At 36.5% G+C, this 26,424-nt stretch overlaps 3 protein-coding genes across 3 annotated transcripts; all 3 read left to right on the top strand.

The window, feature by feature from the left end:
* The first annotated feature begins 21,356 nt into the window (after positions 1 to 21,356).
* LOC113279925 lies at positions 21,357 to 22,093 on the top strand. The gene is made up of 2 exons (XM_026528565.1): positions 21,357 to 21,467; positions 21,727 to 22,093. The coding sequence occupies exons 1-2, from the start codon at positions 21,430 to 21,432 to the stop codon at positions 22,091 to 22,093; spliced, it is 405 nt and encodes a 134-aa protein (XP_026384350.1). The 5' UTR covers positions 21,357 to 21,429.
* A 440-nt stretch (positions 22,094 to 22,533) lies between these two features.
* Positions 22,534 to 23,196, top strand: LOC113279924. Its single transcript, XM_026528564.1, has one exon. It carries the CDS (start codon positions 22,534 to 22,536, stop codon positions 23,194 to 23,196), a length of 663 nt encoding a protein of 220 aa, XP_026384349.1.
* An 823-nt stretch (positions 23,197 to 24,019) lies between these two features.
* On the top strand, positions 24,020 to 24,909 carry LOC113279923. Its single transcript, XM_026528563.1, has 3 exons — positions 24,020 to 24,071; positions 24,180 to 24,270; positions 24,379 to 24,909. The coding sequence occupies exons 1-3, from the start codon at positions 24,025 to 24,027 to the stop codon at positions 24,907 to 24,909; spliced, it is 669 nt and encodes a 222-aa protein (XP_026384348.1). The 5' UTR covers positions 24,020 to 24,024.
* Positions 24,910 to 26,424: the final 1,515 nt, after the last annotated feature.

Raw genomic sequence — 26,424 nt, 5'->3', positions numbered from 1 at the left:
CTTTGAAGCCACTAAGCATGTTTGCTGAAACAGAGACCTGTTCACCTCCTATTAGAGGATAGGGGATGTCGAGAAACTCTATATGAGTAAGTCATATGCAACAGAGGTTGCATAAAAGGAAAAGGTCGAGCAGAAGCTCATATCTGTAATATTCTCACATTGAATGAAGTTTTCATGTTCCGGGCATATGCAAGAATCTTGTATCTTTTTATGTTGTAGATGGTAAAAGATTGAAGATCTTAAGTGAATTTAGAAAACTTGTTGTAACTAAGGGCAGTGATTTTTTAGGCGACGGTTATAAGACTTAGGGTCTTTATAAGCTTAAAATAAAATCTGATAAAATGAACATAGTTGATTCTTGTGCTTTCTTTTGTGTGACTTTGACATGTAAACTATAAGTCAATGCATAAACTGGATAGCATAGGCTACGTACCCAAATTTAATTTGGATATTGAACACAAAATTTAAATTCGCGTAGAATCAAAATATGATAGAAAACCTTTTAGCAAAATGTTCATAGAAATTCTAAACCCTTAGAATTAATTCACTCGAACCTAGTTGACATGAATCCGGTTCAAACTAGAGGTGGTAAGAAATGGTTTATTACTTTTATAGACGACTGTACTAGGTATTGTCATATATATTTGCTTAGAGGTAAGGATGATGCCTTAGAAGCCTTTAATATGTATAAAATTGAAGTTGAAAACCAAATGAATACTACCATTAAAACCATTAGGTCTGACCGTGGTGGTGAGTACAAAATTCCGAAAGGAGATTTATGTGTAAAACATGGCATAATACACGAAGTTACCCCTCCTTATTCACCTCAGTCGAGTGGTGTAGCTGAACGTAATAACCGTACCCTTAAGGAGATGATGAATGCCATGTTAATTAGTTCAGGATTACCTTCGAACTTGTGGGGGGAAGCTGTCCTCTCAGCCTGCTATATCCTGAACAGAGTACCTTTTAAAGGATCAGATAAAACTCCATATGAACTGTGGAAAGATAGACAACCTTATTATGCATACTTCAAAGTGTGTGGGTGTTTGGCTAAGGTTTCCATCCCTAAACCTAAAATATAGGACCCAAAAATATAGCTTCGTCCATAACATTTACCGAAACCCCACTCTGCTAAGAAGCTTCATTTAGTGAAATGGACTAAGTCCGTCTAGACCAGACTTGGGATCATGCTAGTTTACCTCCGGGGAGTAAGACCATAAGATGTAAATGAGTCTTTAAGATGAAACGTAAGGTAGATGAAACTGTGGAAAAATTATGAGGTTAGGTTGATATCTAAAGGATATAAACTAAAAGTAGGTGTACATTTCCTTGATTCTAATTCGCCCGTGACAAGAATTACTTCCCTTGAGATGCTAATTGTTATTACTGACATAAACAACTTAGAGATACATCAGATGGATATTAATACAAATTTTATAAAGCCGTGAGTTAGATAAAGAAATTTACATAGACCAACCTGAGGACTTTGTAGTGAAAGGTTGTGAAGACAAAGATTGCAAGTTGAACAAATCTTTGTATTGTTTTCAAATAAGCACGTAAACAGTGACATGATAATTTGATCATGTGATAATGAGTAATGGATTTAAGGTAATGAATCTGACAAGTATATTTGCAAGTAACTTGTTAAGGATGCCTATGTGATTGTATGTTGGTATATTGATGATATGCTTATACTTGATATAAACGTAGATATAATTAATTCCACTAAAACATATGCTGAATGAGAACGTTGACTTGAAAGACTTAGACCTTATTGATGTAATCATAAGGATGAGGATTATAAGATAATCTAACATTTATAGTCTTAGTCATTCTCATTATGTTGAATTTGTGCTTATGAGATACAATCAGTCTGATTGTAAGCATGCCTTACTCCATACGATTCTTCTTGTAGATTAGAGAAAAATAAGAGTAATGGAATATCTTAACTTGAATACTCAAGAGTTATAGGATGTATGATGAATTTAATGAACTGTAAGAGTCCAGACATTACCTATATTGTGAGTAAGTTAAGTATATATACTTGTAGTCCAGAACAAGAGCATTGGGATGCGCTTAATAGAGTATTATGGTACCTAAAATACTCTATTACCTTTTGTTTTATTTATGAAAGGTATCTTGTTGTCCTTGAGGGACTTTGTGATGCAAACTGGATAGTTGACTCAGAGGAGTCTAAGTCTACGAGTGGATATGTTTTCACTCTAGCAAGAGGGTTTATTTTTGGAAGTTTTTCAGACAAACATATATTTCTCAATTCATTATGGAATCTAAGAGTATTGCGTTAGATAAAACACGAGAGGGGGCCGAGTGCCTAAGATGCTTTTTAGAAGACATTCCTCTCTGGCATAGGCCTGTGCCAGCTATATCTATACATTGTGTTAGCCAAGCTATAATAGTTAAAGCTAAGTAATAACTAATCTCAATCGGCGTTATTTCCATTGATTGGCTAAAGTCCAAGGAGAATTTCGCGCAACCTTTGATGAAAGGTTTGTACAAAGAGATAGTTAAAAATGCATCGAGGGGGTTGGGGCTTAAGCTCATATATTAAACTTACCATGAAGGATACTCAACCTTGCTGACTGGAGATCCCATGATCAAGGTTTCGAATGAGAAACTAATTTGTGGTGGGTAAAGGTAAACACTATCAGATATTTTCATTCTCTGTCCCTTCCCTATGGTGTAGACGTGATAGTGTGACTGCATGTGGAGGATGACTTTTTAATAAGTCTTAATGAGTTCTATAGTTTCAATTTAAGATTGAAGTGGGGTGTAGCAGTAAACACTCTTGATGGATATCACCTATCTGAATGGGGAAGTGGGTCGCTTCCTATGAGAATATGAGCTTATACTCTAGAGCATTCTGAGAAACAGGATAAGTCCAGGGCCAAAACGGACACAACGACACGAGCTTGGCAGCAACCTAGGAGATATCATGCGTGGTTATTATCACAGATTACACCAAACACTAGCAGTTCAAGACATCACGTTCACTGTCTAGCAAGTAGTTCCGGTAATCTCTCACTAAGCAAAGGTTCAAGACCTCATGGACACCTCTGCCTATAGTGGTATTTCCTGTTTTTCGTTTTTATCTATTTTTAATTCATTTTGAGAAAATGAGTTTTATGTTGTTTTTATGGTATTGGTATTACTAGTTCTTAGGACCTAAGGGTCACTAAGGATTCACTAGTTCATGATTTTTCACTTTGGTGAAAGAAACCTTTAGTCTCACTTGTGAGAAACTAAAGATGAAAACTCTCTATACTATTATAATTTATGCAATCCATAGTATGACTCTGGGATCAACACACTACTGTGTGAAGGAGAGGACGTTGAAATGGCTAGTATGAATTCAACATGCACGATCTGTCTGTCTGTTCAGTCAGTTCGGGTCGTGAGATTGCGTTGTTGATTTACCAAGATCTATCTGTGTTTTTCACGTTTTATTGAGTTTTCATTCATGTGGGGGATTGTTGGAAAAGCGATTAATAAAAATACTTTTTAAAGATTTTAATTTAGTGTTTCTTTTGTGAATGAAAACTTATTAGTCCCACATAGTGGAGTTTCCACTCTTTAGTTGTTTTTAAGAGACTATATAAGATTTTTAGTCCCACACAGGGGAGGAGCTCTTCTTAACTTGAGTTTGTCAATTATATAAACAAATTCACTTCTTTTGTAAATGGATGGAAAAAGGGGGTTGCTCTATATTCTAGAGGGACCCCTATATGGTAAAGGGGTTTCTCTATATTTTAGAGAGACCCCCAAGGGAAAATATTTTGTATTGCTTTCTTTAGCATTCGCGATTTTCCTTAATGTTTTTTCGGAGTTTCCAAGCTCAAGTTGAGCATCTACTACATATGCTAGTAGTAGGTGTATTAGGGTGTTTTATCCTGGAGATATCCGTCCTGTGAGGGCTATAACTCTTGAGTGTAGCCGGACGCTAATGTCTTAAGGACAGCGTGTTGAACACGCGACTCACTCTGTTTTCCAAAGTTTTGCCCTGTTTCTGTTGCGGAGATATGGGGAGCTTGTTCGTTTCGTCAAAGCAATCACTTCCACTATAAAGGAGCTAAGTATCAATAACTTTTTGCTTATTTGATTTTTCTTTGTTTTTGATTATTGCACCCAACAACAACATCACCAGATCGTGCATATGAAATATTTGGCAGAATTCTTGAACTGCAGTGTTGGTTAGGAAGGTCATGGAATTAGAGTTTGGTGTTGTGGCCGGAGCTTTCTAATGGCTTGAGTTGCAGTCGCTAGTTTAGGTGTTGCTGGTGATGATTTGAAGTCTAATTTGATGGATTTGCAGGGATGCAATGCACACGGTGGTGATTGAGAAATGAACTGAAGGGAAGATGCGAACAGATATGAATCTATGGTTAATGGGGTTATTGGCTCGCTGTGTAATCGATGGTGAAAGGATTTAGGAGATGGATTCTCTATATTTTAGTCTGCAGGTGTGCATGAAAATAGAGTGAAGCTTTGATACAACTGTTGCAGTCAGTGAAAATGGAGATAGGTTATATGGGTATGGCTGAATGTAACCAGTAGTGATAAAGTGGTCTGAGAAGGAGAAGAAGGTTGACAGCGAGAGGCCGGTTGCAGACTACAGTTGAATTTGAGAACGAAGTGAGGTTGTGCTGGCTGTACTAGTCATATATGGGGTCAGTGAAGATGGAGTTCATGTTACTCTCCCTATTTCATAAGATTTGAGGCTATACAGAAGACGAGATGGATTGGAGTTTGATGGAGTTGAGGTTCTTGACCAAGAAATACACACAACAGGCGATGAAGAAAAGTGATTCAAGATGGTTTTGGGTTGATGCTGTGAACCGCAATCTGATCGGTGGTGATGGCTAGAGTTAGAAGACAGAAACTGGAGCTCAGGTGGTTGAGTTGACCGGGCATGGAGGTGTGACGGACAGAATGGCCGATGGCCAGACTTGGGCAATGTTCTGATTTGGAATTCGGTGGTGCCGGAAAGGATGATGTGGCATGCTTTCATTGGTTGGTAATTTATTTGTGACGTGAGGAAGAAAAGAAATAAAAAGAACTCAATCTTAAGGAGGAGGAGGAGGAGGAGGAGGAGGAGGAGGAGACGGCCACAGTGCCGCAACTAGAATATGGTTTGAAGTTTTCATTTCGATTTCGTTTTTTTGGCTTTGCTAGTTTTTATTCAGATATGTTTATGGTTTTTGAGAAAGCCATATCTTGCTAGAGCCATGTTAGGGTGTTGATAGAAACCAATTTATTTATATAAACTCTACAATGATATTTCTAATAATGATTTGATTGATTAGTATTTTCTCTTCATATAGCTTGGTACTCAATCGTTTATGTGATTTTCTTGATTACTTATGCTTTTCAATTGATATCTCGTGTTTTGGTTAAATCCCTTGACGTAGTATGCTTTAGGATTGATAGGTAATGCTTTAGAATCGCTACCTAAGAAGCGAAGGAAATTACAGCGGAGAAACTTTATAATTTAGAATTTAACATACCATCTTCCGAGACATGAGATTGATTTCAAAATTTGTCTTGAGTAATAAATATAGATTAGTAGAGTTGATATGATTGAATTGGTGGAAATCGAAAACCCTAATAACCCTCTCTCCATTTTGGTTACTTCTTGTTATTTATTATTTCATTTTTGTCCGAATTTCTGAAAACTCTCAAAAACATCGTATTGTTGATTACTTAGTTTTTGGTATAGTTGGTTGAGTATTTCACACTCCCTGTGGGAACGAACCGCATTTGCTATCTATATTACAATGGACCTGTGCACTTGCGGACACAACTACGTTTCATTTAATCATTAATTTTGGTTATATAAAATCTACATCAACGTACAATGTAATGTGTGTATCATAGTAGCAACCAATTTTCACATCAACTTTAATGGCAACTAGAACTTTTCCTGGCCAAATTTATGCACTTATGGAGTGAAACCACGAGACATAAATTCTCTAAACCATTGAGATATATCTGGATGAAACTTAACATATATTCACTCTAAAGTAATTGAGTTGAACCCGATTTTTGTTACGTAATAATGCTACACCACTTATTAAATTTCTCAAGACTCAATGTCTAAGCTCTGTATGTACTAAGGTCTAATTACACCAAAGGGTGTTCATGCATGAACTATTACCTAACTTTGTGTAAACTTACAGTGAGAATGAAGTTGATTGCATATATAAACTATTTCTAATGAATGTGGAAGGAAGCATATCCTTGGAAAATTAATATGTCAATCTAGTGAATTGTAAATCACTGGAACTTCAATTACTGAATTCATATTAACCCCAACAATGAACTGATTGAGATTGATTCATAAAGACTTTGACATAACCATAAGGCATATTGGTTGTGAAAAGATGTTCCGTTTTGAAGTACAAACACGGGCATAACTTCATTTGAGTGTACGAGAAACTGAACTAATAGAATGCTAAGTTACGGCATCTATCATAATCAGTGATTTCTAAAGTTACTAGATTTGCACTGCCTCTCCCTATTATGCTTTAGAGTAAGAAAGCACGTCACTCATCTTACAAAGTCTTTATTTACACGATTGAGACCATCCTGTTTTACTTAGATGCAAATGGTAAATAACTCATTTTTCAAAGAATAAAGTTTTGTTAATTAGTGAACATAAATCCATGCAAAATGCAGACTATTCAAGTGATTTATGGCTTTGATGGATGATTCGACGCATTGAATCAGTTATTGCTCACAACAAATGATGCATTTAATTTTTGTAAAACTCCTAGAACATATTATACAATGCAAAGTGCAAAGGCTCACCACCCTTGTTAATGCTAGAGAATTTATATGAAAAGGACTTGATGAATATTGCATAATGGTCTCGCGAGGTTACAAGTAGTGTCTAAGGAATAGGTTATGCGTACCAACGTACCTTTTTATTTCTCTGAGAATATGCAATATTACACGCATCTTTACTTAATTAGTTTTAGAACCAAATGTTAGTCAACCTTTTCTTCGTATTAGTTGGTAACTGAATGTAAGCCTGACATTCGTGTTCTTACGCATTTTTGGTTGCACTATATATGTGCCATTACAACTCCACATCATACTATGATGGATCTTCAAAAATGTTAAGTAGTTATGTTGGAAATGACTTCCCAACAATTATTCGCATTTTAAAACCTTTTTGCAGGAGATTTCTTGCCACTAGATTGGCGGGTTGTCACTTTAATGAGACAGTCTTCCCGTCGTTAGGGGGAGATAAGAAAAAGTATTTTCTAAGGGAACGACAGAAATTGTCGTGGTGTCTTCCCACTGTGTCTCATATTGATTCTTGTACTCCACAAATGTAAATGTGAAGTGACAAATAATAATCAATTATCAGAATGTACACTGATGTCTATAAAGTGATGAGATCACGCATACCAGCTGCAAACCTACCTGCAAGGTTACGAATCCTTAATAAGGGATATACACCACTAAGGTGTTACAACTACACTTAGTAGAAGTGTAGTTGAGGCCATGGATCCATAAAGGAAGTTGGAGAGACCACTTGGTTCGATCAATCCTCATCTAGAAAGGAAGTAGGTGAGTAAGGCACAACTTATTTACATCATCATAAATCATCTCATAAGATTGTCTCTGAATATGTCCATGAATCAAACTGGAGGACGCTCCGAAGTTTAATGATTCCAGAGAACAATGACATCCCAAGTGGATTATGAGAATGCGCACGAGTCAATGAAAAGATCATGTGAGCATATTGATGATTAATTTCATATACACTTGCTTAAGGTAATAGAGCAAGATGAGATCGAACCAAGCTCTTTGTTGCTTAATTTCAACGAAGAGCATATTTGGCATATACAATACAGGTAGAACTTGGTTCTTTGACAAATATACTGGTATTTGGTGTGGTAGTGCTAACCAACCAAGTGTAAAGCCTATTGGACATACATGATTAATTTTTCACAAAGCATAATGAGAAGAAAGCAGTCTTAAAGTATAAAGACTCTCCTTGTGGCGCGAGGTTTCTCATAAAGCCATGGAATTGTTCTCTTTTAATAAACTTCATAGTGTTCCGCTACTCAGTTAGCTTGGTAATTTCAAAAGGACTTGAAATGAAGCATATGTATGTGGTTGTTACGTATCTCTGAGAGAATCAAGAGATAGAGGATATTTACAAAAAGTACTTGATAGCCTTTTGTTACCCAAATCTAGTGACTCTAAACCACAAAGTGTGTTTACAGTCAGAAAGAACGCTCACTTATAGATAGAAGCAATCATGCAGATGTGGTATACCCATCTAAGTGGCTATTTGATTTGGAGGAGATAGAAAAGTAAGTTATTTTTCCTTGCGTATTCACAAGAAAGTTCCTGATTTGGAATTGTAGCTATCTGTGTCGATGGTACAGACATGATGGGTACTTTTGATGTAATAAGAGACCTTAAAATCTATTTAAACCCGAATTTGAGATGAAAAATCTGGGGAAAGCTCGACCGAATACTGAGCTTGTGGTATATTATTCCACCAGTTGCATATGTCTAAAGTTATCAGGAAATTTAATAAAGACATGTATCCTGATAGCAATCCCATGATTAGTCGAGGTTCAAATGTAAGTAAGTGACCATTTCTTCTAAAGGAAGATGACGAAGATGTGTTGGGGATGAAATTCCTGTATCGAAGTACAATATATGCATTGTTGTACTTAGTATAGTAATATACTCGATTAAATTTTACATCCTCAGGGAACTTGTTAGCTAGGTATAGCTTAGCGCCGACGCAACGTCATTGAAATGGTATGGTGAACGTAATCATGTACTTAGAAGTAACCATTGACATGAGTTTATTTTATCCCTGCAAAGACATAAAAAGAAATGCTAAAAGAACTGCAATCCAAAGGTTGTTGATTCTAAAGGAAGAATAATCTCTTCTCCGACGAAAGTAATCAGGGGGAGATATGGTAGACTATTTTCTAAGTCATTATCGATATTCAGTTTCGAAAAGTACGTGACTAAAATAACTATCTGGAACAACTCTGAAAGTAATCAGAGGGAGATGTCGACATCAGGGGAAGGATCAAAGGATATGATGTCGACATATTTTACTTCGAAATTGAAGATGTGTTGTACTATTTTTCCCTTCGATTGAGAATAGTTTTTCCCAAAGGGTTTTGTTACTCGACACGGTTTTTGGCGAGACAACACTAAAAACATCAAGTATGTTGAACGTTGAAGACATAAATATTGCGTTGATATTACTGAAAATATCTGAATCAAAGAAATGAAACGTGATAGTATGTTAAGCAACGTAACTTAAGGAATCAACAACAAGGTCTTATAAACATTAAAGTCACCAAAGTAAAGTATGATAAATTTCTTTTGACTAGATTAGACTAATGGAAATTGTCTGTCATCAGGGGGAGCATCTAATGGTGTGTTGCACTATTTTCCTTCACCGAGGTGGCTTTTTCCCACATGGTTTTGTTACTCGGCACAGTTTTTAATGAGACAACAACAAACACCGGGAATGTAATTTCCCAGCTAAGGTTATTGTCTTTACCGTGAGGATTTTCTTCCTTAAGAGTTGTGAAGCAACTAGTCCACATCAACAGAGCAAAGTGATCATCTGTAACTGATCACCTACTTGCATCTGTCACGTTGTACTCTTTTTCTTTCGTCAAGGTTTTGTCTCACTGGGTTTTTCCTTGTTAAGGTTTTAATGAGGCAACATATTCAAGTCGAACTATATTCTAAGTTTGCTTAATATTATACTCTTTCTCTTTAGTTCAGGTTTTGTCCCTCTAGGTTTTCCTGACGAAGTTTTAACGAGGAAATTATATTAGACTCGTTGATCTTTGAAAATCTTATTGCATGTGATGAACTATATGAAGTACGTGACAACATGTTAAGTACTACATGTGAAGAGTTTTACTAAGGTTTTATCCCACTGGGTTTTTCCTTGTCAAAGTTTTAATGAGGCGATCGATTTCGGCACAAGTCATCAAGAAGAGGATGATATTTGAAGAACTACATTTAAAGCACTATATGTGAAGTACTTTGTGTAAAGCTTTGTTATTGAACCGCACAAGGGGGAGTGTTTAGGACTTGTGGCCCATGGATGTGTGGTTCATTAGATAACTAGGTTTTCCCTTTTATATATATAAAGAACATTTGTATGTATGTGACCCCTGATGCCTCTTTATCAATAAAAGTATCTTCTCCTTCTCCATCTCTATCTCTTGCTTTAACCCAATTGATACTACAAAAACAATGAGTTTCTAGTAAGGACTTTAAAAGGTAAAATTAACCAGGGTATGACTGCACATAAAGTGCGATTGTGTTTGTTTACTAGGTATGACCTGGGAGTTAGTTGTCGGTAGTAAGTGATTGCCAAATTTTCTTTTTACTTGTTGTGGTGACGGCACTGATTTCGGCTTTGCATTTTTTGTGTGGATAAGCAAAACAAAGAATCCAAGTTTTAAGCATTTTTAATCATTCATGGAATTGGAATCAGATTTATTTTATTTTTACTGTTGTTACGAGGAGACGTAAAAAATCTGGTATAAGTCTCCCAAAATTTCTTTGAATCTTTGAATTCCATTATAAACCCGAAGTTTCTATCCGTGTAGGTACAATATTGTATGTTGATGCTGAGGCATTGTGATATGTAATCAGGACTGTATGTATGAATTGAAATTCACTTTTTTCTAGGGGAAAAAAGAGAGCTGAGCTTAGTGTTGGAAGACCATACTACAATATCTTTTTGTGCTACGGCGTAAAAAGTAACGTAAGATTTATCTAATTGGACCATCGCTCAAATGGTTACATAATAAATGCTACAGCGAACTCTAAGATCACCGAAAGGACACAATGATTAGATAACCAATCTCAATAAAATCTGTAGCTTTTTAGTGTTGTAATCAACACTTCCTAGTTTGTTCCTAAGTGCCAAACCAACCGTGAATACGCGTCAGTGAAGAATCCAATTTCGACATTGTATAAATATCACAATCTCATCAAATTTAGTAGTAAGGGTGGTATTAGACTAAGTCCTATGGTCATCTAATCTAGTAGTTTATCTAGTAGTCCACGTCAGTTTGGGTAATCTCTTAAGTCCTATGGAATTGTTAATCTAGCCGATAGTCCTTGAATGGAATAGCGCTTGGCGCTGAATAGTACAACGCAACATCCTGACGCTGTACTATTTGGCCACTTTTTGAGCGTTTCAATCTCGCTGCTAGTTGAACTGCGAGCACTTGCTAGGAGAGAGAAGTAGATAGAAGTAGTGTTAACTTTTTTCCCACACTTTTTTCTTGATTTGCAACACTTTTTGGCCAATCTAGCAGCTCAATCTAGCCCATAGGGGTTAGCATTACCGTTGCCACTCCCGACTTAAACTAAGTCCTATGGGCTAGATTGAACTGTTAGATTGGCCAAAAAGTGCTGCAAATCATGAAAAAAGTGTGGGAAAAAAGTTAACACTACTTCTATCTACTTCTCTCTCCTAGCATCTGCTCGCAGTTCAACTAGCAGCGAGATTGAAACGTTGAAGGATTCAGCGCTCCAAAAGTGGTCCCAACGCTGAACAATTCAGCGTTTACCTGGACGTTGTTCCATTCAGCGTTAGCTGTCGATGCTGCACCGTTCAACGCTTGGCCTTTTTTTTCACCAGCGACTATTTTTTTTCCAGAATTTCATTTTATAAATGTTTGGCAATTTTTTCCAATGGTTGTTTGTTTCAAATTTGAGAATTTATTCCATTACATTGCAAAACAAGATTATTTTTTGAATAAATTAAAAAAATACATTAAAATTAAAATAAAATGGCTCGTGAAATTGAAATTAAAAAAAAATACATTGAAATCGAAATCTTACTTCTAAATAACTTAAAACATACAAAAAAAGTACATTGAAATTGAAATTCTACTTCTAAATAACTTAAAACATAAAAAACTACATTGAAATTAAAATCCTACTTTTAAATAACTTAAAACATAAAAAACTACATTGAAATTGAAATCCTACTTCTAAATAACTTAAAACATAAAAAACTACATTAAAATTGAAATCCTACTTCTAAATAACTTAAATTATTACTAATATATCACTTTAGTTTACGGGATAAGGTCCAATCCATAACGGGATAAAATCTCGTTCTTCCATATTTTGTAGACGGGTTTCTCCCATTCCTGTAATTCATCCAAGGGTTGTCGTAGGATCTTCATGTCCGATTCTCTTTGCTGCGTTTGTGCCAAGATTGAAGAGGTTTTCATGTTCTTCTTCAGATACTCTTCCTCTGTTTCATACTTGGCCACTCTTTGTGCTTGTGCATTTTCAAGAAGTTCGATGAGTTTATCCATTTTTTCATCTGATTTCTGCGATGCTTTAGACTCACGAGCCCTTTTCTTTGCTTGATCTCTCCCTTCACTTCTAACGTCATCTGTTTTTTCGAAATAGCGTCTTCTCTTTGATATGTCTGAGGTTTCAGAATTATGAGTAGATGAAGTGCTACCAAACCTTGCCATATTTTCCAAATCTTCATCCATATTATCAGCTTCATTTTTTTGAGTGGCTTGAGTCTGTTGATTAGGTTGATTGGAAGTACCAGTTCCATCATCATTATTCACCGTTGGGTTGTAATAGAGTCTAAGAAGAGATCTAAATCCGATTGTATAGTTGATCTAAATCCCTTTTGATTCAACTACCAGAAGAGTTTGCTATTTTGACAGAATTAAATGAACACATGGTTGACTTACATCAACACTATAGATCGTCACATTCACTTCTAGGTTTCCGCATGTTCCACGGTTTTTACAATAACACGAACTAATGTTACAGCCGCATCAAGTAACAGAAACAAGTATATATATATATATATATGACATATTGGGTGTGCATCGCCCGGCTCTTTTTATTGGCCATCGGATTGACCTTTATTCTTCTTGGTTAGTTTCACAGGAAATGTAACTGAAAAGCGAAGTGAGTTAGGTATTAGGTATTATCACTTCAACGGCTGCGATTCATTGTTGGATAGATGATATAAGGGTTAGGGAATCCTGGGCGGGTGTGCGGGTTGGGTTGGGTGACAGAAGTTTCTACCTGCAACCGACCCAAAATATGGTGGGTTCTGGCGTGGTCACCCACTGGCAACCCACGCCTAGGAAGGTTGGATCAGGTGTGGGTATTTTTCGGCGGGTGTGGGTTGGATCGGCGGGTTGGGTCAGTTTTGTGCAGCCCTTCACTAGAGAGTTTTTTTCTTAAGTTTTTTTTTAACACGGCACGTGGGGTTAAGGAGACCCCAACCAAACTAACAGGTTACAAAAGAAAACAAACAAAAAACCAAAACAAAAACTCTAAAGAAAAATAAATCAACTAGAAAACACAAGTCTATTACTAGACCTTCTACACCCTATAATACACCCTTCCGGCTTTGTCATCTTCAAGAATCTTCTTAAAATCATGAGAGAACTACTCAAAGCAAGTCTTATGGTGGAATAATTCTATCTTCCAAGTTCCATGACACACCCTGTAATACACCATCCCACGAATTCATGGAACATATCTTGGAAAAATTGTGGAAGACTCCAATTTGGAAGCCACTAAACTTGACATTCCACAATTTTTTCGCACTTGGAATAGGTTGGATTCTACCATAAGACTTTCTCTCAGTGGCCAACTCCACAAATTTATGAGTAGGGTGGCGTTTAGAAAGGAGATCAGATGTCTGGTTATTTTCACGAAAACAATGAGTAATCTTCACAGAAGTGAACTTCGACAATAAAGCCATAACCCTTGTCCAAACTTGGATGCCATTCCGGGGGGTTGGGATCAGCACTATTAAGCATCTGGCAGACAATCAAAGAATCACTCATCTTGATCTATCCCTTCTCCAAATTTATATCACTCATCTTGAGCTAGACTTCCTGGATAATAATGTAACTAACAACCTCAATAGAAGAAAATTTGGAGGCAAAGATTCTAGAATTCCTTTCCTTCCGAATATGATAGATGAAACTATTCAACACCATTCTTCTAACAAAAGAAACTAAGTTGTTACCTTTGAAGTTCTCAGCACATCAGGCCACTTCTTCAGTCCAATTATGACAAGCATTTCTACTAAACCCCATCTTGAGAAGAAGTCACAATTGATATATTGTTTATGGTATTGGAAATTGGACAAAAGGTAGAACATGAAAGTGAATGGATATATATATATATAATATATAATCCTTATTCTACAAGAAATGCACTTCTCCGTCTATATATTAGGGACGGAGAGAGTATAACAATGACTTTCATCTTCATCTACCACCGTCCTCCTTCTCCCATCTCTATTTTTCCCTCGGATCAATACCTAATAGGCTATCTAGATAACACATCAGAAATAGCTTTTCGACTTTTAGAAGTCAAAAGTCAGAGTCAGTTTGGTATCAAATTTCAAGACGGCTTCTAGAAATCGTAAGGTTAACTTTTTGTGAAACAAAAATAATTTTGCTTATGATTTTTGCTTTTTGAGAAGCAAAATTCGGAAATAGATTTGTATATCCAAACACACTATAAATTGAATAATCTACCTATTCGAAGCTCTGTACTACGATGAACCTTATATATTACCATCATTACTAGTATATATATATAAGATGTATTGTTATTTTTTTTTTGATCGGTCAATAGGAAAGGATTTATTGAAGAAAAAAGGTATTTAAGGGGGTGGTACCTTAACCCAATAAATGCAACCGACTCAAAAAAAAAGGAGACCAATTTTTTGAAACGATCACCCAAAGAAAAGGAAAAAGAACAAAGAGTCAATTGAGAACAATAGAAACAAACATCAATCGACACTTTTCCATAATTGTCCCCCTGGATTTTACAAAATAACTATAATATGCTTCATTTGTTTAACTATTTACGTACATTTCAAAGTTTCCTATAACAAATTTTAGCACTAGGTTTTTACATACTATAAGGTTCTATGAAGTATTGATGATATTTTGTGGAGATTTGAGGCAAGTTCTGTTCTTTTTGTCACAAAAGACCCTAAAAATTCGTGCGGCCTCCGGCCGCCATTGGTGCTAGCTTCCCCTTTATATATTTGTCCTTCCAAATTGGAAAGTCTGGCTTGGCTAGAATACATTCTAGAACTAGGAGGACCATTCATCTGGGGATCCAAAGTATATTTGAGTTCATCTCCAATCTCCTAACAGCAATACTTCTTTATAATATATGCAGCCTCTTTTATTCCCTTTCAAATCCAAGAGGGTCTAAACCTGAGTTGGAAGGCTGAGACCCGCAAAATGTTTGTGTTTCGATATGTCAAGCAGACACCTTTGGAACCCACCAGAAGTTCATTCGGAGAACCCATTTTCCTAGTTAACCTCCTTGGTATAGGGAGGATATGTTTCTCAAACCATGGCGTGTATCATTTACACATTAACGAGGCAATTTGTGTTGAAAAAGGATTTTAGGATGGTAAAAACTTTTTTATTCGGACGCAATCAGTCAGAGAAGTGATGAGAAATCTGTATTTGGTTGTGGTAATTGCTACGAATGGAGATTTCCCATCGTAGATTGAAGTTGCTAAAACCTCGAAAGAGTATCCACTAAGACATTATGCTGCACCTCGATCAAGATGCCCTAAGTTTCGTTGTCTCTCTGTTCTAACCAACCATGTGCACGTAGATGTGGTCAACTGCCAAATAAAAAACGCAGAAGGAAATTTTTGTGCTGGTAACAGCATCCACAGTGGGCGAGTATAACCAAAAATTTGGGATGAGATCGTAACGCAGTGGGACGGAGTAAAGATTAAATCCCACCCAAAGATCAAATCCCAGATCATATTTGGTCGCGACCAAATACCAAATCCTAATATAGTCGGGCGTAAATTTAAAGTACGCTTGTTGCTGGGCGGACACCCAACCATCCGCCCGTTCACTTACTCATCAGGCGGGCACCAAACCATCCGCCCCATTCAAAATGAAATTCATCAGGCGGACACCCAATCATCCGTCCGTTCACATTTCGTCAGGCGGACACCAAACCATCCGCCCCATTCAAAATGAAATTCATCAGGCGGACACCCAACCATCCGCCCGTTCACTTACTCATCAGGCGGACACCAAACCATCCGCCCCATTCAAATTTCGGGCGTAAACCAATTTTACGCCCCATTCAAGCGTACACCAAATTTACGCCCGTTTTCGTGCGGTGATTAATTTTACGCGCGACCAAATTTGGTCTTCTCCCCATAACGTCACAGTACAGATTAAACTCATATTTAGTCTTTTTTTTTTGGTCTTTGATCTTTGAGTTTAGTTGTACCATTGCAGTCGCTCTAAATAACTACATCTCTATCTCTATTATTCGCTGATTACCGTAAAATATATTGAGACTCAATGGACCCATACCCTCCTTATGCCCAACCTTGGGGTTTTCTTTCCATTCCTATTTCATTCTTGCTCCCTAGATTTGTGAGCTTTGATGTGAACATATAACCTTCACCAGATCCCAGACTGATGATCCGAAAACAACAACTTTTAAAGAAGGTCGTTTTTGGTTCTATCTAAATCTTTCCGGTCATATAAAACAATAGTCCCATTTTGGGTGATTTTATAAAGGGTACCCTATAGATAGTTCAATTACCTATATATTCTTAATACAAAAATTTAAAATCAGTTTTCTAAAAAATCAAAATCAGTTTCCCTTAACATCTCTTCTTCTTCCTCCTCTAGCCGAACTCTTCCCCTCCCGCGAAAAAAAAATTCATCACCGTGATTAATTGTCGATTCGTAAAAATTTGATCGTCGATTAAAACTCAACTACATAATGACTCGTACAGAGAAAAGAAGGGACTAGGCAAACCAAATCGTCTTCTACTCCATCAATTGAAGAAGAAAAACCAATTGAAAATGAAGGTGTAGAAACTGAAAATCAACCACTTGAACCAGAAATTGAACCAACTGCATTTCCAACTCCGGAAATGAGGATAAGAAAGTAAGTTTTACAAACCCAATTTCCTATTTGCTGTTTTTCATCGATTAAATGACAGTTACGGTGTTGGGTTCGGCTCAAAATTGAGTTGCGTTTTTAGCCGAACTGTACTTCACAAAAGCTTCATGTAAGTGTATATGAACAGTTCGGCATGAAATTTCATGAAATTTCAAGCCGAACCTAGTCACAAATAGAGATGCATAGGGGTTCGGCGTATTCGATAATCATAATATGTGTCGAACCTAGCACATTTAAGAGGATCGGCTATTACGATATTCACATTATGTGCGGAACCAATACAAAATTCTTACCCCAACAATTATCAGGAATATAAAGGATCAGGTTCGGCTTATACAATACTTATGTAAATAGCCGAACCATATACTACCAAAAGGTTCGGCGCTTACGATTTTCTCAATATAAGCCGAACCTCACATAATTTTTCTTCCAGATCATACATGATTAGGTTCGGCTCATTATGACATTTTTAAACAAGCCGAACTAGGGCTACAAAGTGGGTTCGACTCACAATAATAACAGTTTCAGCTTGCCGAATTGTTCATTAGTTGTCAATATCCAGGTGGGTTCGGCTGATAAATTAAGCCGAACATATTCCAGACTCTCTGAGCCTTGGTGAAAAAACACAAATTTTTTATGATTTTAAGCTACAAAAGTGAGATTAAACATAAGATAGAAGTGTATCCTCCTCATCCATTGAATCAAATACAAGCCTTTTTTTCTCATTTTCCCCTTCTCCTTCTCCAAAAAAATATAACTTTTTTTTCCTTACTCAAAAATTTTCATGTACACAAATTTATAATTAAATAATCTTAAAACTAATCACTAATTATTAATCACTAATTAGAATTATTTTGACTAATCATTAGTATTAACACTAATCCTAAAAGGGTAGATTTGTCATTAACAAAAATATTTGGTTAAGCGGCTTCTGATTTTGCTATTTACAACCATTTTTTTATCTTTATTCAGTATGTCCCGAAAATTTTACGTATGCCTAAAACCAGCCATCCTTATAAACAGGTTTTATTTTCTTTTTCTATGCCAGACTAATTTTGTCATCTTGTGTTAACCTAGAGCTGACAATGACATTTTCTGGATTGCCTCATTCATCCTTGGCAAAAAGACCCCACATCCATCTTCAAACTCTACTATTATTACTGGACACACTACTAGTCTTACTCTAGCTAGCTAGGATCCAGAGATCAGAGAGAGAGAGCGCATTACAACACGCGGGAAAAGAGACAATTCTAGATGTACCGGCGATCAAATCCCGCAATACATCCCGCACCTCACATGTTTTGTGGGACCCACCCCTGCAGTTCTCCAACGGGGCTCTCTCTCGGGAGAAAGCCCCGGTACTCGTAGCATTACTCCGGGAAAAGAAAGAAACACTTTCTTTTTTCTATAAAGCCTGAGTGCGGACCGGAGGAATGGAAATTCTTGTTTCAGGTTTCCTCATCAGTATTCCTCAGTTGAATTTTTAGTAAAATGTGCAAGTGGGAATTATATAATTGTCCTTCCTTTTCACGAGTTTCACAAATATCCTTATAAAACAATAAAAATATCCCTCTCCATCCAAAGCCCATTAGGGATCCATTAAAGATTGTACAACATTACAAATTTATCCTCATGTTAATTATGTTTTTAAAGAAAAACGTTTTTCATTTTTAATATCAATTTTTTATCTTCATCGTCTCCACCTCAAATCCAGCGCCACCTCCACTAATCACGCCACCAGTTCTATCATCACCTCTTATACTTCCCCCAAATCCACCACCACCACCGGTTCTATCACCACCACCTCCTAAACAATCTATGTAGATCGATGAATCAACGGGAATTTCCGCAACTACCACCACCAGCTCTGTCGCCGCCATCGCCACCACCACGTCCTCCACCATTAACTGCAGATCTATAAATATAATTGATTTAGGTTTTGTCCCTGATGGATTAGTAATGTTTTAAAGAAAAATCGCTCAATTTTTTTTAAACTCAGATCTCAAAATCGAATCTGCACCACCATCATCTTCATTGCAGCCACCAGCACTAACACCATCATCTGTATCTTCGACGCCATCACCATTAATTACTATCACCACCATCAACATCACCACCATCACCATCTCTATCTCGATCTCCATATTTTTGTTTATTTTTCATATCTTGGAAATTATTGATATGGTATGAATATCGATTTTTTGAAGATAAATATCTGTGATCTTAATACCAATCAACGTGAAGATTAAATGGAAAGGTAAACAATTAATTTAATTTTTAAACCTTGTGATTTTGATTTTGATTTTGATTCAGCGAAATCAACGATTTGTACATGATTGTGTTTCAATTGTTTACTGGTAATAATTTAGGTGATTTTGTGTTTATTTTTGGTGGTGTACTAGTGGTAGTGGTGGTGGTGGTGATTTGTGGCAGGTGTAGTTGTAGTGGTCTTCAGTTTTTATGGATCAACTACAGTTATGGGATCAACTCCTGTTGTTGACAACATTTCTTATGGGATCAACTACTGACTCTTATTGTTTGATGTGGTGATGGATGATGTTATAGTGGAGATGATGGTAGTGGTGGTTGTGAAGGTGCTAGTGGTGGCTTTTGTTGGGATGGTGGAATCAACAATGGAGATTGACTTATTTTGCAACTATTTTGGCTTCAGGAGAAGATTTGGGAAATACTACATTGGGGATTATGTATGTATCAGGTACTGAAATCGCCAACAATGCATGATATTGATAATTTATGGGATCAACTCCTACTATTGATACCATTTTTAAGGGATCAACTACTATTGTTGATACCACTTATGGGATCCACTCCTGTTGTTGACACCGTTTTTATGGGATCAGCTACTGTTGTTGACAGCATTTCCTTGGATTAGTATAATTATGCCATACATTCTGATTTTTTTTTATGAATGTTATTCTTGTGTTTCTTAAGGATATGTCAGTTTGCAGGTTTATTGGTTTTTACAGGAAACATGCTTATATGAATATGCTGATCTCATTTTTTTTGGATCAACTTCCATTGTCGATCCCACTTAAAGGGATCAACTTTTGTTGTTGACCCATTCACTGGGATCAACTTTGATTGTTGACACAATAAAAGAACTGGAATATGTATTAATAAACTTATTTTTGAACTTTTAATTTTTGGATCAACTTCGGTTGTTGACGCCAAATTTTGACGGCGGTGATGGTGGTGGCGGCGGAAACAGCGGCGAAGGCAACAACGGCGACAGCAGCGGTGACAGCAATGATAATGGTGGTGGTGAAATATTAGTGGCGGTAGGGTGGTTGTGGTGGTGGATTGGTGGTGGTGGCGGTGCTGGTGGTGGTGGCAGTGCTGGTGGTGGTGGAATGACGGTGGTGGTAGTGGCCGTGAAATAAGAAAAAATTTGTTAATGGATAAGGATAAGGTTTGTAAATGAAAATAATTATAAGTGAGAGTGTTAATGTAATCTATATTTTAATGGATAAGGTTTTTAAATGATAGGGGTATTTTTATTGTTGTATAAGGGTATATTTATTGGGTGTCAAAATTAAAGGTATTTAATTAATATACTCAATGTACAATTAGTCATGGACCAGACGTGTACGAATGAGATACATGGAAAACAAAAATGATGCATTGACTGAAGGTGGACACCGAGTTGTGCACCGTAAAAAATTGTGTGAGGCGGTGGTGGGGCCCACTCATGCCCCACCCCTATTCCAATGCAGAGAGGGTGACCTTGAGACCGTCAGATCTCCTCTCGGTGCACAGCTCGATGTCCATCTTCGGTGGATGTATCATAACCGCAAGGAAAAGAATTTAAACATGATAAAATCAGATAATATTAGGTGTGTTTATCACAATTTGGTTAATGACGAATCATAATGTAAAATTTTTAATATATCGGGCGGCTCTAAAAGAATTGCACCAATGGCTTTGAGATTCTGGAGATTTGGTTCGGAATACAAAAAAAAAAGGGCAAATTAATAAAGTGTCCTGCTTCAAACCATATAATTAATAAACCGGCGAAGCTTTTAAATTCTTTTAGAAACTGGCCTTTCCGTTAGAGTTGACACCTGGGCCCACCAGATCAGTCAGCTGCGTTGAATAAGTCAAACTCGGCACGAGAATTTACTACTGTGCCCTTGCCCATTTAAAGACGCGTGTGGTGTAATCTCTCACCACACTTTCTATTTCGTCCTCTCTTCTCCCTCGTTCTCTTCTCCCTCGTTCTCTTCTCCCAGTTCTGAAACTAGGGTTAGGTATTGAAGCTGTTTGAAAAGAAAAAGAAAACTGATGTTATTGAAGTTGTTTTTGTTGAAGACATAGATTTTAGTGAAAGACCATAGTGTATTTGGAAGAAAAGTTCTACATATTTAGGGATTCAGAGATAGTGGTGATACAGTGAAGATGAGGTACAAACCGGAATTGAAACTGTCTGAATCAAGGTAAGATTAACGAAACCCGTGACTTAATATATGATGAAAATCATTGTATTGATAGTTAATTGATTTAATTGATCGATTGATTTTTAGGGTTTCTGTTTTTTTTCCTTTGTAATTAGGGTTTATTTGAAACCAAATTTTTATTGTTTAATTGGGGTTTAATTTTCGTGATTGGGTGTTTTATTTTAAGTAGTATTGATTAATTAGGTTTTCATTGGGTTTTCATAGGTTTATATCTGATTTTGTTTCATTTGTGTTGCAGTCAGTTCAAATTTAGGAATATCAGTGTATATGCGGAGCCAAAGAATGAGACTTTGGTATTTCCTGATTGCCATAGAGATGAAACAGAGTTGATGACACTTAAGTATATGGTGTATAAGGGTTTGTCTATGGATGTTAAAGAGAAGTTTAATTTATATTGGTTTAAGGAAGAATGTCTGCCACTGCCATTGTTAAACAATGATGATTTTGATAATTTTTGGGAGGATTCTTTTGTAAATGAGGATGGATGTATATGTTTGTGGATGGGGATGAAAGACATAGTGTTTGAGACTCCAAAGACTACACCAAAGAAGAAGACAGTTAGTAAGGGAACCACCCCTAGAAGATCCCCAAGGCTAAAAGTGTGAATAAATCAGTTGAAGGTGCATCAAGAAAGCTAAGTTTCGTGGATGTGCCCATGTCCAAACATTCTCAGGCTAGTCGCAGTGGTTGCAGTCAGTCAAAAGCTACAAATGAAGTTAAGTTTGTTGAAGATGTGGACAATATTCAGCTGGAAAACACCAAAGAAGATGAATGTCACCCAATTGAGAATCCAGAAGCTCCTACAGTATATGACAGTGATGAAGACATTGAGTATGGGTCAGATGAAGAAGAACAAGAAGAGAAAGAAGAAGAAGAAGAAGAAGAAGAAGGCAAAGAAAAAGGTATATTTCATTTATAACTGATTTCATTTATTATAATTTGTAACTTATTATATGGTACTGATGTTGATCTTGAATGTGCAGGTAAGGATGTGGATGAAAGACCTGCTTACATGGATGACTTTGATGATGATTTTGGTCAGTACATGAAGGGTGAGCATGATGTATATCTTTTCCCTGAAGAAGAAGTTTTTACTCCAGTAGATCCTAGCAAAATGGAGGTAAAAACTAGATTTTCAAATAAGGAAGCATTTAAGAAACATCTCAGGGGTTATTGTGTTCTTAATAACTGTCAATTTATTTTGGATAGAAGTGCTCCCTCTAGAATTAAGGCTGAGTGTAGGTTTAAAACAGAACATGATTGTCCTTGGTTTGTGTATGCTAGCAAGAAAGAGGGTGAGAAGACTTTTGTTCTTAGGAAAGTGAATTTGGAACATAAGTGTGAAGGGGATCCCCAAAATAGGAATAGATCTGCTGATCCTCATTTTGTAAAGGATTTTGTTCTTGGTCAAATGAAGAATAAGCCTAAAAAAGTTGTTCCAGACCCTTATAAAATCAAGGAAGACTTCTTAGCTGAAAAGAGAGTAAATATACCATATCAGTGTGCATGGAAGGCTAGGAATCTAGTTTTAGAGTCATTATATGGGAACTATAAAGAAAGTTACAATGAAGTACCAGCATTCTGCAAGATGTTTACTAAATGCAATGATGGGTCTGTTGCTAAGTTCACTTTTGACACAGTGAATAACACCTTTGAAAGCATGACACTCTCATTTGAACCTGCAATGAGGGGTTGGCGAAAAACATGAAGGGGAGTTATAGGGCTTGATGCCTGCCATCTAACAGGGGAATATGGGGGAGTATTGATGGCTGCAACTGCACTTGATGGACAGAATGGGTTAGTAATGTTAGGAATTATGGTATGCAGAGCTGAAACAAAGGAAAATTGGATCATTTTTTTGAAGCATTTGAAGGATGCAATATTAGCACATCCAGTGAAAGTGGCTTTCATTTCAGATAGGCAAAAAGGTTTATTGGAAGCTGTTGGTATAGTGTTCCCTGGCCATCACCACAGATACTGTTGGAGGTAACTTTCTTGTCTAACTTTGTTTCTTGTTTCTTTTGTTTGTCAGATCAGATAAAGGCCTTATGTTAATTGCAATGTGTTAAAATGCAGACATTTATACAAAAATTTCAAGAAGGATTACAAGGGTCTTGAATTATATAGTTCTTTGTGGAATGCAGCAAAAGCATACAAAGAAAAGCATTTTCAGGTTTGACAGTTCACAACAGTTCTTTGTTATTGGTTTTATGCACTGTTTGACAGTCAAGTTAAGCTAGTTTTTGATTGGCTGTGCAGGAACATTTTGACAATATTGTGAAACAGAGTGCTGCAGCTGGTGCTTATCTCAGTAGAGAAGATCCTGCTACATGGTCCAGGGCCTTTTTTAACCCTATTCACTGTTGTGAACATATGAACAACAATTTTTCAGAGTCTTTTAACAATATGATCAACAAGATGAGAAATAAACCAATTATAATGATAGGAATAATGTATGCTAACTTAGTGATGGGTACATGGTACAATAGGAGGACTGAATCTGCATCATGGGTAGATGGTAATTTGGTTCCCCTGTATGCATGCAGTGAGTGCATTGCATAGCATAAGGCCACAATGGAGAAAGTAAGATTTCTCTTTTTTTAAATCTGTACCTTGTCTCAGAACTTATTTATGCAATTTCTAGGCCTTAAATGTATCTAGCACTAACCTTTACATACTCTGTTTGAGCAGGTACTGCAGTGATTACTATTCAGTGGAGAACTATAAGGCCACATATGCACCAACTTTTGCACCACTAGATGATAAAAGTGAATGGGTCCAGGTACTTTTTCTTCTTAAATTTGTAACTATATGCCCTATTTATATTCTCAACTACATTGATATAAGTGCATTTACAAGAAGAAGGGAATGACATCATTTGTTCTTGCAGCCAAACATGAACAAGAAGATCTTGAACCCTCCTCACAGTAGGAAACCAGGAAGACCCAAGAGCAAGAGGGTAAGAAGTTATGATGAACCTCGTGTTGAGAAGACAAAAAGGAGGTGTGGGAAATGTGGAAATGTTACTAACCACAACAAAAGAACATGTGCTGGTGGTGAAGTGGGATCTAATCCAACTGCAAAGAGGCAAAGGACTGAATGTGATGCACAAAGCTTCACCTTCAGCAACATAGAGCCAAGTCAGACCACCAGAGTTAGGGGTGCAGCTAAGTCAAACAAGAAGAAGAGAACGACATCATTTGTTGGTGAATGTTTTACAGGGCCTGGCAGTCAGCCTTTGGCAACACCATCTTCTACTCCAGCTTTCACAACACCTATGAGTCTGCCATCTATATCACCATCTTCTACTCCACCCTCTACAATAAATAACCTTTATCAGAACTTCTTTGGCATTGGATCTGTATCTCAGAATATAAAACAAGGAAAGGGAAGGGGAAATGGAAAGGCTAAGAAGAAATGATTTGAGATCCGTTTTCTGATTTTTTGTGTTTAAGAAGACAATATTTTTTTATTTTGTAGACTTGAATTAATGCTGAATCAAATACTATGGTTCATGTCTTATTTATTTTTATTTTTTTGATCCATTGAGTATGACAAATTCCGACCATTGCAATGAGTCACCGAGTTGACTCGATACTGGTTTGGTTACGAACTCAGACGAGGGTTAAGTCGTCTTTTACCTAGCAGGTTAACTTCCACATAGCCAGTTAACTACCTAAATCCGTTTTTTGAAAAAAACGGGACGAAAAATGTCAATATCGGCCAGTTTATATAAAGATTCAAAAAAACGGCCAGTTTCTTAAATATGGTTCAAAAAGGTGGTTACTTTATTAAAAATCCCAAAAAAAAATGAACAAGAACAACAATAAACAGAGGAACAATGGATAAAAATGTAGTACTAATGTATATATCTCTTTGCACATAATAGTACTCCCTCCATTCCTAAATAATAGGTTGGTTTTTATAAATAGATGTTTCAAAAAAATAGGCCGGTTTCCTAATTGGGAAAGTCAAATGTTACTTTAATTTTCTGACACCACTTTTCTCTTAACTTCTTTTGATAACAAGGGTCATGTGGACCATTTCATTTCACTTCTTTTATTGACAAGTGTCATGAGGACCACTTTCAATGATTAGTTCTCTTAATTTCCTTAATTTTTTCTAAAAACAAAACCAATCTATTAAAAAGCAACGGAGGGAATAGTAATTACAAATACTTAATATTGATTATGTTATGTTTTTAAAGCAACCAACTAATAATTAATCGAAACAAAATTTAGCAGACATGAAAGAAATGGGGTACTTAAAAGAGTTGGAATATGTAAACCTAACAACTTGACTATTCAATAATGGCCTCCCATTGTTAATCTCTTGAATACATTAGGATTAACAATCTTCGCTGATGCAAACCAACCACAATGTACATGTATATGCCTTGGTACACAGCTTGATGACATACATGTATTCACTATTTGTACTATGTATTGCGGTATTCCTGTTGATGATGAATCTTTGCTTTGTGATATACTTATGTCTCTGCTTGTACAGTGTTCTATAAAAAAAAAAATTACTAGTCAAACTTCAAATTCATCAAGAGATTTCCATTTTGAGATTACCAGCACAAAACAAGATGAGGATTTTGTTTACCATTTGATAGAAGCTTCCTGTTTCTTGAATGTGTTGGCATTGACTCATTATAAGCTTGCTGTGAAAGATGAAGGTTGCACCATCTTTGTCTCGTACCCTGAATAGAAGATGTACCCTCTCAGTCCAAGATTAATTAAGCTATTTGTAATTTGCACAAATTTGAAGGCAAGGAAGAAAGGGACTATATTTAAGTATATTTTACAATTATGCCCTCATATATAATAACTGGTAAAATTTAGAAATGATTTATCTCCTAAATTATACCACGGTTTTTCGTAAACTTTATACCGTTGGAAAGCATTTTAAGACACTTACTTAACGAGTATAA

Source organism: Papaver somniferum, chromosome 5 (assembly GCF_003573695.1).
Source record: "Papaver somniferum cultivar HN1 chromosome 5, ASM357369v1, whole genome shotgun sequence".
In the NCBI taxonomy this organism is placed as follows: Eukaryota; Viridiplantae; Streptophyta; class Magnoliopsida; order Ranunculales; family Papaveraceae; genus Papaver; species Papaver somniferum.
The sequence above is the reverse complement of the archived record's forward strand: the minus strand, read 5'-3'. Positions and strand labels throughout refer to the sequence as shown.